Source organism: Myxozyma melibiosi, assembly GCF_037950935.1.
Source record: "Myxozyma melibiosi strain Phaff 52-87 chromosome Unknown BZA70scaffold_15, whole genome shotgun sequence".
NCBI lineage: Eukaryota > Fungi > Ascomycota > Lipomycetes > Lipomycetales > Lipomycetaceae > Myxozyma > Myxozyma melibiosi.
In genome coordinates, this window is record NW_027042929.1 from 192587 (window position 1) to 206185 (window position 13599).

Consider the following 13599-nt stretch of genomic DNA (forward strand, 5'->3'; position numbering starts at 1 on the left):
TCGATCGATCGGCCTGAAAGGAGTGTACCTAGACGTCCTGAGCCAGCGGCCCATCAGCTGAACCTTTGTCACCAGAACCTTTTCCAACTCACGCTTGGTAGCAAAAGCCACAACTACCGATCCAAATGCCTTATGTTCTCGGGTCTCATCCGCTCTCAAGTAGTAGGGTCTAGTCTTCAAAGTGATTCCCTTGTTGAAGCCCTCAATTTCCTCCTGTAGAAACTTGAGTCCATCGTCATTGTCGGGGTAATCCAACAAGCTAACGCCATGAATAACCGCCTTTGGCCAGCTCTCCTGGATCTCCACGCTCTCAACTTTGAGTCCCTCCGCTTCGGCTTCCTGCTTGAAGATCTCCCTGTAGGCAAGGAACATATCAGTTTCCGTAGTCAAGTTCGGATGGAGAAGAAGATTCTGTCGCTGGCTGAGAGTCACGTTGGCTAGGCGGATCTCATCAGGCGCTTTCGCATCCTTCAATGCACTATTGACTCGTGTGCGGAAGGAGCGAGCGTCGATGCTGCCGGCAGGTGCAGCCAGGGTCAAAATCAAAAAAGAAGGAGTGACTCTCTTTGACGTCTGTGCAGCTGGCGCTGCTGCATTAGACTTGGCCCTGTTTCGACGCGCCTTGGACGAGCTGACAGTGTTCCATTCTTCTCCACCGGAAGGGCGAGCGTTCGCAGCTCCAGCTGCTGCAGTAGACGTATAAGTTGCTCCCGTCTTAGCAACGTTAGCAGCAGCTTTGGAGGCATATGAAATTGGCTTGCGAGCAATGGATTGAGAGGCAACATTGCTGGCTCGCGCGCTTGACTGGGTCCCTGATTTAGCTCCTGCTTTGGGGGCGGAAATCCTTGCATTGGCGTCAGTATTGGGGCTCGCTGAAGAGGCCTGTCTCTCCTCTTCCTGGCTATCCATGGCGTGCTTCTCGTTAGAGTCGTTAATGGCTTTCAAAAGGTTAATCACTCCGGTGATGTCGAGTCCATATACTTTCACAAGCTGGGCAATGATCGAAATAACATTAGACAATTGGTTAGGTGGTAGCTGCAGTTGCATCCCATCAGGAATTGCTTCAAAGAGCGTCTCCAACTTCTCAAATCGAGCATCTTTTTCAGAGGTGCTCTTGGGGGGTGAAAATGTTTCAACCGCTCCCTTAAGCCGAGTATTCTCAGCCTGAAGTCTTTCAAGGGTACGCTCCATATTGGCAAGGCGGTCCTCAATGGAAGGAGATTCAGTAAACAAAGGCTCTGCGTCTTGGCCAGCCTGCTCAGAGGCGCGGTCAGGTGTCGGTTGGGGTGTTGATGTCGGATCATCTGGAGATGCGGAAAAATTTTCACCTTCTTCAGACATCGCATCTTCGTCAGATTCGATGGCAATTAGGTCGTTCGAGATGGTTTCGTAGTCCTTGGCGTTCGTAGATTCAGTAGATCCCGCTTCCGCGCTTTCATGGATTCGATGGGGCGGCGTAGAAGCCAGTCCATCCGGTGTCAAATCCGATGATTGGCGGTGCGCGTTGTATTCGTTTTCAGCGAATAGAGCCTCTTCTGGGTCCCCATTTTCAAGCAGAGGGGGCAATCCAGTCTCCTGCATCGCTTGAGGACCAGGACGAGGCGGCGTAGGCGATTGTTCCGATGGTTTCTGGCGTTTGAGGCCAATAATTGGAGTCGGAGTTGAGGGCAAAAAACTCAACATTTCTCTGGTTGGAGCCACCACCAGGTCAGTACACTCTGACTGGGGCTGCTCCGAGTAGGCTTCAGGCGGCCCGTCCCAGGACGAGCTTTCCTCTGCCATATTACTTGTTTGATTGTTGTTGCGAGTTGTTTTGATGATGATCTGAGAGTAGGACTTGGTCCCCCGGATTTTATGGATAATACTATGGACTTTACTACACGCCTTCCCTTTCTGGCAATGGTTGAACTGAAGCACCTACTGGATAGCTTGTCCTCCACTTCAGGCAGGCAAGGCATACTTGGATATCCTATCAGGGAGATGGAAAAATTGAAGTTGGATTAGAAAAATGGAGATAAAAAAATTGACGGAAGAAGTTGGAGACAGTCTGTCATAACCTAGTTGTTGCAAATAGACTAAGGGTGTGTTTGGTTGCAAAACTAAAAATTGACAATCAAAATAATTGCACTGCGGCTTTTTGCCAACCAAACAACTTTTCCATGATTAAAATCATGATTAAAATGATTTCCCCATTGCTTACATTCTCCTGGGTGACTTTGTGCCGGCATTGCATTTAATTTTAAGGGTCTTGTGTAACGCAACTTCCTGGCACTGGGCTCCCCGAAGTTGCGGATTATTTCAGGGTTGGGGCAAAAAACTGCAATGTGCAAAATTTCGGGTCACATCCATTTTTTTAGTTGTGATTCGACCAAATAGTTACACATTTTGCGTGCAACCAAATGCACCCTAAGTTATAATAAAAATATTTATCATCATTATCATCATCATCATCATGCTCCGGGATATTTTCAGAACAGATATTTTCAGAACAGCAAGAAAGTATGGAGATTACTGTTGAAATTCGCAATTTCTTGTTGTGCCTACAAACCTTTTTCATAGGGTTTTATATTATTTTTATTGATTTTATTATATTTATTGTGTTGAAAGTGTTGATGTGGAAAGAGAGTTTTATTATGTGCGGCTGCTGTGCGGCTCAAAACGCTCACCAAGTTTTTGTTATGTCTTTGAACTTTGAGCCGCACCCTTTTGTGCTTATAAGGAGCCTCTCCATCCACCTTTCCTACTCGCTATCAGTCTTACTCCTTACTATTCCGTTCTCTTGTTTATTGTTTACTGATCCACGAGTAGGTAAGTTATGCTATCAGTCTTACTCCTTACTATTCCGGGCTACTCCCGTTCTCTTGTTTATTGTTTACTGATCCACGAGTAGCCCTCTGAATATATTCATTCTTCACTATAATTTGACGCTATGAGTTCCTCTACCGCTAGTAGACCTTCTCCTGCTGCTGCCATTGGAGAACTTATGTCTGCAAAGGCAGTAGAACTTCAACAATTACAGCAGAGTCTTTATGGTCTAAAGCAGGCACCACGATAATGATGATGATGATGATGATGATGATGATAAATTTCCGTTTAGGGCCGTTGCAACAACTAAGTTATGACAGACTAACAACCCCTCCACCACTATATAATGAATCAAAATAGATCCTAAGATCATGTCACAATAACAAATAAATCTCCAATACAAAAATAAAACAAAGAAATTTCGCAAAATTCACGATAACATATCTCAAATAATAAATAAATAAAAATCGAAAACAATTTAATAATAACTTTCCAAGCTATCAACGTCCCTAGGAGGCCTCACGGCTACTCCGCAGGCACCATGATGCTGGAATGAGCTGCTGCATGATTACTTGCTACAGATTGGTTTCTCCTCAGCTTGTGTTTTCTTCTTAGGTGCTTATTTTATTTTACCTTATCTATCTTTTGGTAATATTTTTATTGAATTATTTTATAATCTAAAACAAGTTTATTTAAATTTTTATGATATAAATTTATTTTATTCAATTCAAGCGATGACTATGACATTTACAGAAGTATCAAATCAAATCTACTGCTTGCTGTATATGTTGATGATCTGATAATTACTGGCAAGGATTTGGACTCGATCAATAAGTTCAAAGATAACATGTGCAAAAGGTTCCAGATGACTGACTGATATGGGTGAGACAAGCTATTTCTTGGGGATCGAAATTACTATAGACAGAGCCAAAGGCACTCTCACAATTTTTCAAAAGAAATATGCTGAGGAAGTCTTGAATACCTTCAATATGCAAGACAGCAACCCTGTCACAACGCCTGTGGATTTGAGTGTTACACTCTCTCAGAAAAAGAGTCCAAAGACCAAGACTGAGGAAAAGGAAATGGAGAAAATTCCCTGTCAGAGTGCTGTTGGAAGCCTGAATTATTTGGCTATTCGGACGAGACCGGACATTGCAAATGCAGCGGGAGAAGTCTCCAGATTCAACCCCGATTATGGAAAGCAGTACTGGACAAGCAAAATTTGCGATATATCAAAGGAACGGCATCCATGGGAATCACCTTCAGCAGACACCATGGCAACTTACTTACCGGCTACTCAGATGCAAATTATGCAACGGATGATGATGATGATGATAAATCTCTGTTTTAAGTCCGTTGCAACAAGTAGGTTATGACAGTTTATGCAACGGATATTGATGAGCGGAAATCAACCTCAGGATATGTCTTTGTCCTTGGAGGTGGAGCAGTGAGTTGGAAGTCCAAGCGCCAGAAATCAGTTGCCTTCTCAACCACAGAGGCAGAATATATGGCACTGAAGCTAGCAGCTCAGGAAGCTGTTTGGCTGAAGAAGAAGAAGAAGAAGATGATGATGATAATAAATCTTTGTTTTAGGTCCGCTGCAACAACTAGGTTATGACAGACTAACACCCCCTTCACCACTATATAATAAAACAAAATAGATCCTAAGATCATGTCACAATAACAAATAAATCAATAACCTAATAAATCTCCAAGTCAAAAATAAAACAAAGAAATTTCGCAAAGTTCACTATGACATATTTCAATAAATAAAAATTCAAAAATTGAATAATAACTTTCCAAGCTATCAACGTCCCTAAGAGGCCTCACCGCTACTCCTCCTCCTCCTCAATATTGGCGATGTCCGCTCTCAAATCCACCATAAAATATCAATCCATAACTCATCCCTCTGACTCTGAGTGAGAGACGTCTGCTGATGATACCAGTGACCAGTGCCAACATGGGTCTTCTGAAGATACTTGATAAGTGCAAAAAGGCCTTTGTCTGTCCATAGAATGCGGTCGAGCGTGCGTTCAGCGATATAAATAATACTTTCCAAAGCACTAGTTCGTTCATTGCTGTGCTTGGGACAAGAAAGTAGCACATGCTCAACTGACTGCAGTGGCTCTCCACACCAACAGTCAGGAGAGGGACGGGGCTCCCTGCCATGTCTTGCAAAGTAGCTGTTGAAGAAGCCATGTTCTGTCCAGAAGCTCACAATACAGCTGGCAATGCTGCGAGGGATATTATTGACAAGCGGCTTGTCGATAGAGAGTCGAGGCTTGCCTTCATATTGATGATATTCTGATCGAGGTGCAGCTTGAAACCTGGCATTCCATTCCTCAAAAGCGAGGTCATCGACAAGCTTATGAAGAAAGCGCAAGGAGCAATCAAGATTGACGCGGTCTGGCGACGAGGCTGCTTGAGTTGCTGAGGCAAGGGCGCGATTGCTGCCCCCCACTTTGGTAGCAGAGCGAAGCCAATAGATAGAGACTCTGGTGTTGGTTGTTTGGCTGAAAAGACTTTATAAATCCATAAGCCATAATTTATCGCAGCCGATTCAAATCACAGAAGACAACCAGGGAGCAATCAAATTGGCAAAGAATGCGCAGTTTCATGAGAGAACAAAGCATGTTGATGTTAGCTATCACTTCACCAGACAAGCAATCAATCATGATGGCATTATCAACATTATTGGATGTGGAACCAAGGATATAGTTGCAGACCTTTTGACCAAAGGAATTGCAAGAGAGCAATTTGGAAAACTCAGACCAATGATGGGAATGAACTGAATAATGGAGAAAGTGGGAGTGTTGAAATAGTGTTCCATTATGCAGTAGGATCAAGGGTTTCCTTCGAGGGAACTGAAACCCTAAGGAAACTAACAGGTGCAACCAGAAGCAACTGGAAGCAACCGGAAGTAACTGGAAGGAACTGGAAGCAGCTAGAAGGAGCTGGAAAAAACTGGAAAATGCTGGAAGAGACTGGCGGAAACTGAAAAATGCTGGAAAGATTCGGAAAGTACCAGATGATGATGATGATAATTCTCTGTCTTAAGTCCGTTGCTACAGCTATATTATGACAGACTATCTCCCCCTTGACCACTATATAAAACAAAATAGATCCTAAGATCGCGTCACAATAACAAATAATTCTCCAAGCCAAAAATAACACAGAGAAAGTTTGCAAAATTCACTAACTATATCATATTTTAAATAATAGATAGAAATCCAAAACCGATTCAAGAAGATCTTTCCAAGCTATCAACTCCCTTAAGAGACCTCACTACTACTACTCCTCCTCAATATTGGCGATTCCCACTCTTAAGTTCACCAGAAAATTGATCCATAACTCATCCTATTGGCTCTGTGTAAGAGAAGTTTGGCGATTATACCAGTGACTAGTGTCGATGTAGGTCATTTGAAGACATTTGACGAGTGCAGAAAGACCTTTGTCCATATAATGCGGTTGAGCGTGCGTTCGGCAATAGGGATACTTTCAAAGGCCATATCTCGTGCATCTCTATGCTTGGGACAAGAAAAAAGCACAATCCGAACTGACTGCTGAAGAGTTCTATACCAACACTCAGGAGAAGGACGAGGCTCTCTGCCATGTCTTGCAAAGAAGCTGTTGAAAAAGCCATGTCCTGCCCGGAAGCTTACACTACAGCTGGCAATGCTGCAAGGGATATTCCCAAGTGGCATGTCAATAAAGAGGCGAGGCTTGCCTTCATATTGATAATATTCTGATCGAGGTGCAGCTTGAAACCTGGCATTCCATTCCTCAAAAGCGAGGTCATCGACGAGCTTATAAAGAAAGCGCAAGGAGCAATCATGATTGACGCGGTCTGGTGACGAGGCTGCTTGAGTTGCTGAGGCCAGGGCGCGATTGCTGCCCTCCACTCTTTGGTAGCGGAGCGAAGCCAATAGATAGAGACTTTGGTGTTGATTTCAGACAGTCGATCGATGGCTTGATAGATCACAGTAGCTTGGCGTTGATTTGAGGCGCGCCGAGGCTTCTCCAGGCGTTTCAAGACAGCAGGGACTTCAGTGAAGAAATGGATGGCCTCGTTTGACAGTCGATGTTTTGTTGCCCAAGCTGTGGCCTTCGCTAAGGCAGTTATCGTCGCAGAGTAAAAACCAGACCGAAAGCTCAAAATATCACGTTCTTCATGCTCCGGATTCGACAGTGAAATCCCAGTCAACAGCATTATTTTCAGCATCGCGGAAATGAGCGAGTATAGATATCATAGCTGTTGAATGATTCCCAAGATTTTCTTTCAAAGCGGTGTCTCAAAATTGCTATAGATGTCCGGGATCCGTCACAGTGAATACCCCGGGATGAGTCAAAGTGGATATTCCGGGAAGAGTCAGAGTGGAGGTCTCTAGCATCAAACCGTTTGGTCGTCGTTCGGCATTGAACATGTGGCCCTCATAGTCCACAGCAAGTAGGCTAGGCCACCTCGTCATTTCTATTGCTCTCAGCCTGGTCCCATACCAATATGACGAGACAGGAGACGTGCGAGACTCATCCGAGTGGCTGGGAACTGTATCACATCTGAGAGGGTGAGTTCTCAAGAGCGTCTTCAATCGAAGTGCATATATTCGCATTTGTTGTCGGAGTCTGATGACCCCTATAGGGATGGCTCCTTCGCATTCGAATGCTGCAATTTCTGTAAGTCCTGAACGCGCCTAAAATCATCCTGGGTCCATCGTTCTGTAGCTTTGCGAGCTTTTTTGCTGATTCCTACCCTCTCTTCAGTCCAGTAGAGTTCCGTACCATAGTCTGCAAGAGAAGATACAGAAAATATACAGCTCTCGGAGGATCAGTGCAGGAAACTGCCTGTTGAGTTAGCCAATGAAATATATTGTGACAATTGGGGTTCAAGTCTATTAAAGTGGCTAGTTTTATGAAGTTTTGGGCGAACATTGCCGTTTGACTTGATTGCCAAGGAAATACCTCGTAGTAAATGATTGCTATATTGTTTCTAATACTGCTATCAATTCCACACCAGATTCAACGAAAGCCAGTCATGGCGAATATATCTTTCTCATAAGAGCAGACAACATCTAGCCATCTGTATAGACTCTCTTCGACATAATAAGCTTTGTCCATCATTTCATCGTTCTGCATCCTTGAACCAAGACAAAATCGCAGCCAATCAATCAAATCGTGCGCTTTGCATACGTTTTTCTTTTGTAAAACGAGGTAACTCAAGTAGTCCTGGAAAACCTTGACATCATCGTCATGAGGCCCATACTGATATCCTGCGGTATCGTTCAGCCAGGCTTCAAGAAGCATCTTCAAATAAACAGTATCATCATTGCTATCAGTAGCTACAACGATGTCGGGATCGGGAGCATCCGTATCAGATTCATTAGCAGCATCCGGACGCGACAGAAGTTCGTCATTGTCGATATCTTCGTATTCCAAATCAAACCCATTTTCAAATTTCATATCCCTAGACACCAATGAATTCCGCTTGGAAGAATCTTCCTGTCCAGCAAATATATCCAAAGACATCTGCTCCTTGGGGGTACTTTTCCGATCGTCGTTGAAGGGTGCTAGCTTTGTAATTTGAAGACCCATACCTCTTATATCACTGACGACCATAGTCATCTTCCTGAGAAGTGGTAGAGCGGCATGGACAATCTTATCTATGTCAATTGATGCACCCGATAAAGACGTACTCCGGCTAATTGAAATACACTCCCCGCAGCCAAGAAACTTTGGTGGATCAACAGGAGCGTTTGGAGCACGGACTTGAATCTTTAATGTAAGGGCTTCCCCTCTTGATCCCAATTTCACCAGGCGCCGATACAACTCCTGACTGAGAGACTTGATGAATTCCTCAACCTGTTTGATAGATGAGAATCTAACTCCCCAATTGACTTCCACACTGACACTCTTTCGCTCAGAAATGCTTCCAACAACCCGATCGTCGATACCTCGCGAGTAGTTCAGAAGCTTCTCGCCATTTTTCTCCCCCAAAAGTTGTTGGAGTCTGGCCTTGCCCAGAGATCTAGCGTCACTCACTGTTCTTATAGAAGGGCTTTTTCTCTGAATGGCCGACTCCATAGATGGGCCAAGTCCTGGAAGTTCAGATATTCTCAATTTGCTGATAACTTCGAGAGCCTCAGTCTCATTAATGAAGTACTGTCCGTTAGGCTTTGCCAATTTGGTAGCAATTTTAGCCTGAAGGATATTTGTTCCAACACCGATGCTAACTGTGCACTTGGATAATTCGTAAACGCGATTTCTGATACCCTGGCTCAATAACAAAGCTCGATCGGCTATATCCGTGGCTCCCTCAGATGTACAGGCAGTTGTCATGTCGAGAAGTGCTTCATCAATCGATACGGCTTCAATCTTATCGGCGCCGCTTTCCAACAGGACAGAATACAAATGATTGGAAGCAACCTCATATTCCTCGAACTGGTAAGGCATACACACGATATCGGGGCACAAGCGCTTTGCTTGCTGCATCCTATTATGCAAAATGATCAGAATCAAAGACCAGAGCATACCAAACTGACTTAATACATACCACATTCCGTTCTTGACACCTTGTTTTCGGGCAATATAGTTGCAGCTAGCTATCTCGGCATTTTGCGACCCTCCATTTCCAACACACACGGGCATGCCCTGAAGTTCCGGATTAGACCTCAACGCGACCGATGCAAAAAAACAGTCAAAGTCAACGTGAAATATGACTCTTTGCGTTGGCTCGTCTCTCTCGCTGGGAGATATGCTACTTTTGCTATCCGTCCGAGATTCTTGTTGCTCATGATTGAGTATCAGAGTTTGATATTTGCTGCGCAGTTCAGCCTTCCATGAGCTAAGATGGTGTAAACGAGAACGACTGTAGTAATTCTCCAAAAATCCTGGATCAGCTGCAGTTTTCGCAGATTGCCGCGAATCAGTGACCAAGGGTGCCCTTTCGCTGGGAGGAACTGTAGTGGCAGAGTCGCATTTCCTGGTCTCCAGAAATTTCTGACTTGTACGAGGTATTCCGATTCGAAAATCATGCCAAGGTAACAGCCTGCCTTGATTGACACTGTCAACAATCCAAGCGGGACTGACAACTCGAGACGTCCTGAGCTCTACTAGTTTTTTGGGTGTCTTATAGACAGATAATGAGTTAGAAAAGTCAGAAAAGCTATATGTCAGGTCCTGTACTCGATGCACTTACCAAAGACGAGGCTATGATGTGCGTTACTTCGGTTTTGGAGTCAAGATATTGACTAAACTTTCCACCATGTAGAACAATGATCCTATGTAACTCTGTGATGCTTGGGTTTGTATATCCGTTAACATAGATACAGCACCCCTTGAATATCTGAGGGTGGTCCTTTTGAGATTCATCCGAAGGCCCAGAATTTTTCAAGATCTCATCGTGGTTTTGCAATTTTATTTTCTTGTTTCGATAATATTGCTGAAAATTGCCAAACTCAGACGGGCCGTATTCTTTGCCTTGCTCTTCAGAAACCTGACGATCGTCAAAATACTTTCTGCTCTTCGCCCCGGTAGACTCGCCGCTAAGAAACAGGTAGTTAGACATTGGACTCCGCTCATTGTCTGGTAAAGTTTGTATTCATACCCTGAAGCCATGACTACTGAGGATCGTCACGCATTCGTCGTCGATTGAAGTCCGTATAAAAGTATAATAGACCTCGCATATCACAGAATCAATACCTCAATCTATCTGCATAAGTCAAAATAAGCATGATAGACATTTTGGTAGAGTTGAATCAATATAGAGGAGCAAATAAGGCTGTCAGCCCAACATAGATAGATGTTTATCCACAGAGCGAGCTTATGACGCGCCGCACCGCTCGTTGTCCCAGTGAGTAGTTATTAGTTATACAAGCCCCTTACCTATGAACGAGCGAGACTGTCAGCAAATATATATATAATCCCAGGTGACGACGACCTCGAATAATTTGTTGTGTTTACTTGTTTCTATACCGAATTATCCCTTATAGCTTATTATGGGACGATAGCCCATAGTTTTGATCGATTGCCCTTTCTATTCCGAATACTGAGCAGCAGCTATGTCTGAGACTGACGAGCTACAATCTTGCTCCCCAACTTTGGATCAAGAAGGCGCGGAGACCATTCAGCATCATCAGTACTATCCTGCTCCCGCTGATGGCTTAAGCGCAGTCAGGATAGATATACTGAGAGAATTAGGAGACCACCAGACAGCTAAACATGGACCGAGATCTTTGCGCGAGTTTTGCTTGAAGGCTTGCTTTCTCAATACTCCTAGTAAGTTTACCGTTGTGAGGTTTATTAGGTACCAAGCTAACGCTTCTATACCAGGGATTACAGATATCGGGGATGTACCATATAGGCTGATTAAGGCGGTTTTACGACGGATGGGACCTACGCAATTGGTAAGCCAGTCTTTAATGCGCAATGTGTCGATTACTGATTTACTAACGGCTGGAAATTCATAGTTGGTGGTAGAACGCAATAGCCCGGTAAGTATATACGAGTCGTCGCGAGTTTTCCAAATCTGCTGATTACTGATAACTGATTTTTACGCCGTGTTTAGCATATCGTTCCGCAATCCAACGAGATCTGGGACGAGCTACTCACGAGCTCGTTCTCCAGTGCAGAGCTGCAAGCCATCGATAATAGCCGGGTTAAAGACTCCGATGTTCGGAAAAAGTATTTCAGACTCTTGGAATCAAGGAAAAGAAGGCTGAAGCAGACATCGGCCAAGATCAAGGCTGAGTATGACAGGATTGCTGAGAAAAAGCAGAAGATTGTGTCCTTGGATGTTCATGCCGATCCGGAGAACAAAAGGAAGCGAAAGACCACCCAGCTACCTTCGTCTCCGGCTGCTCTCAAGAGAATGAGTATTGTGAAGAGGGCCAGGATCGAGACCTTGTCGAACCAGGTTACTCCTACGAATCACAATCTACATACCAAGTCAATGCCAGAAGTTTATCCTATCAGCCATGAAGAAGCCGAACGAAGGCGGGAACGAAAACTTTTGGAACGCATGAAGGGTAAGCATGGCAATGTGGCTTCGAGTTCTCGAGATGATGAAGCACGCATCAAAAGCGAGGATGTCGACTTGCATGTCAAAGCCGAATGTAGTGAAACTACTTTGCAACCCGCCCCACTCACTGGAAAATGTCAGAGCCGAGGTCCAGTACCCGGAAAGGAGCTCAAGGGTGACAAGACTCGCTTTAACAATCCTAAGCCGGCAGTGGGGTCGCCGTTCATACCGAAGGCAAGAAAAGGAAGTTTCCAGTGAAGCGTATCGAGGGCGAGTATTTTTTGGGACTGTGCTGCATCAGACGGCTAGATCGCTGGAGGTTTGGGAAATAAGCTTTTGGTCTCCGAAGACCCTTCTTGAGAGCATGGAGGCGTTACAAGGTTGTATGCAGCTTTCTGGTTATAGCTGCCATGTATTTGTGTATATAGTAATTTCATTTGTTGAAAGTCATACGCTCTAGAACAGCACGTTGAACTCCAGCGGAGTATTGTGGTCTCTGTCGTAAGACTGACAGCAAAACACGTTTGGCCTGGGGCTATAATAATGACGAAGCCGCTGTAGACAAACCCGGAGGAGAAGGAAGTCGAGAACGCTTTATCCATTTAGATACTGATTATATTCTAGAATATCTCATTCTGCTATAATGTCGTAGATAATGTCAGCGTACAAGGGCTGTGAAGGTTACGAAGAGGATACCCATCAGATCACGATGTCAAAGGCTCAGACGGCAGCCGAGGTCAAGTGCTGTGAGCTCGGGAACGGCGCGAACGATTTAGAGTACAGAGGTACTGGATGGATAGCTAGCAAAAAGCATCGAGATCGGGACGGAATATAAGGTTAAGATGCTTTCAATTTTGGGGAAAGCCCTGGTTTCTGGTCTGTGCTCTACTCTGTTTCACCGCTAAAATGTGGAAGCTCGCTGGATTTCCAGATTTACAATCACCAACTATTTAGTAATTACAGTTTATCATATTTTGTATCGAAGTCCACTCACAAATGCCCTACAGATTCCAAGCAATTCTGCAAAACTCACCTCGCGCCTAGATTTACCAAACGACAAGCATATACAAATTCAAATCAGGCGGTGAGACGCTGGTCATGCGGTTGTTGACGCTTTGCTGTCCAAGACTGCTGAGGAAACCATTAGTTGTCACCGAAAAGTTAGGACATTGCTTCTGACGGTTCATTTTCTAGACAACAAACACTGTCATCCATCTTGAGACTTCCATTCAGAATTGTCAGCCGTAACCTCTTTCTATATCATATGTCAGTAAGCTCAGTGGTCAGGGTTATGGGATCAGATAAATCAAATTGCGCGCCGTGTCGTCCGATTTTGACGGCTTTGATGTGGACAGCACCAATATACGGACGCGGGCGTAAACAGGCTGTCTACTATCACAAACGAAATTAGGTCTCTCTTCATGAACTATGAACTTAGAGTAAACAGCTATCTCTGCTGTCGTGTAAACCGTTTTCTGCCGACCCCGCTCGGCTTTCGTAAATCGGGCAGGTACGCGCAATCAACAGAAGTCTGTGTTTGGATTGTGGAGATAGTCTAGACCAAGTACCGAAAAAATCTGTAGAAGCCTGACATCCTGTATTCCCCGCTGTCAGCTTTTCTGTGAGTGCTAGGGAATTGCCTCATACGTTTTCGGCTTTTGCTGGCAGGAGCTGGAACACAACTCAAAGGGTTGTGGGATCTGATAAAACTAAAATTTCAGTTCGCCTGCAGTATCATAACCACAGGATATGACGTTTTCAATCTAGACCATGATGGCTAA

General features: G+C 44.4%; 2 protein-coding genes across 2 annotated transcripts; one reads left to right on the forward strand and one right to left on the reverse strand.

Annotated features, from left to right (window-relative positions):
- Nucleotides 1-7566: 7566 nt before the first annotated feature.
- Nucleotides 7567-10596, reverse strand: BZA70DRAFT_251773 (uncharacterized protein). The gene is made up of 4 exons (XM_064910716.1): nt 10406-10596; nt 9998-10343; nt 9353-9927; nt 7567-9292 (listed from the first exon to the last, which is right to left on the reverse strand). Exons 1-4 carry the CDS (start codon nt 10414-10416, stop codon nt 7822-7824), a joined length of 2403 nt encoding a protein of 800 aa, XP_064765805.1. The 5' UTR covers nt 10417-10596; the 3' UTR covers nt 7567-7821.
- A 28-nt stretch (nt 10597-10624) lies between these two features.
- On the forward strand, nt 10625-12284 carry BZA70DRAFT_285002 (RNA polymerase II transcription factor SIII subunit A-domain-containing protein). The gene is made up of 4 exons (XM_064913654.1): nt 10625-11076; nt 11131-11204; nt 11268-11291; nt 11366-12284. Exons 1-4 carry the CDS (start codon nt 10860-10862, stop codon nt 12074-12076), a joined length of 1026 nt encoding a protein of 341 aa, XP_064765806.1. The 5' UTR covers nt 10625-10859; the 3' UTR covers nt 12077-12284.
- Nucleotides 12285-13599: the final 1315 nt, after the last annotated feature.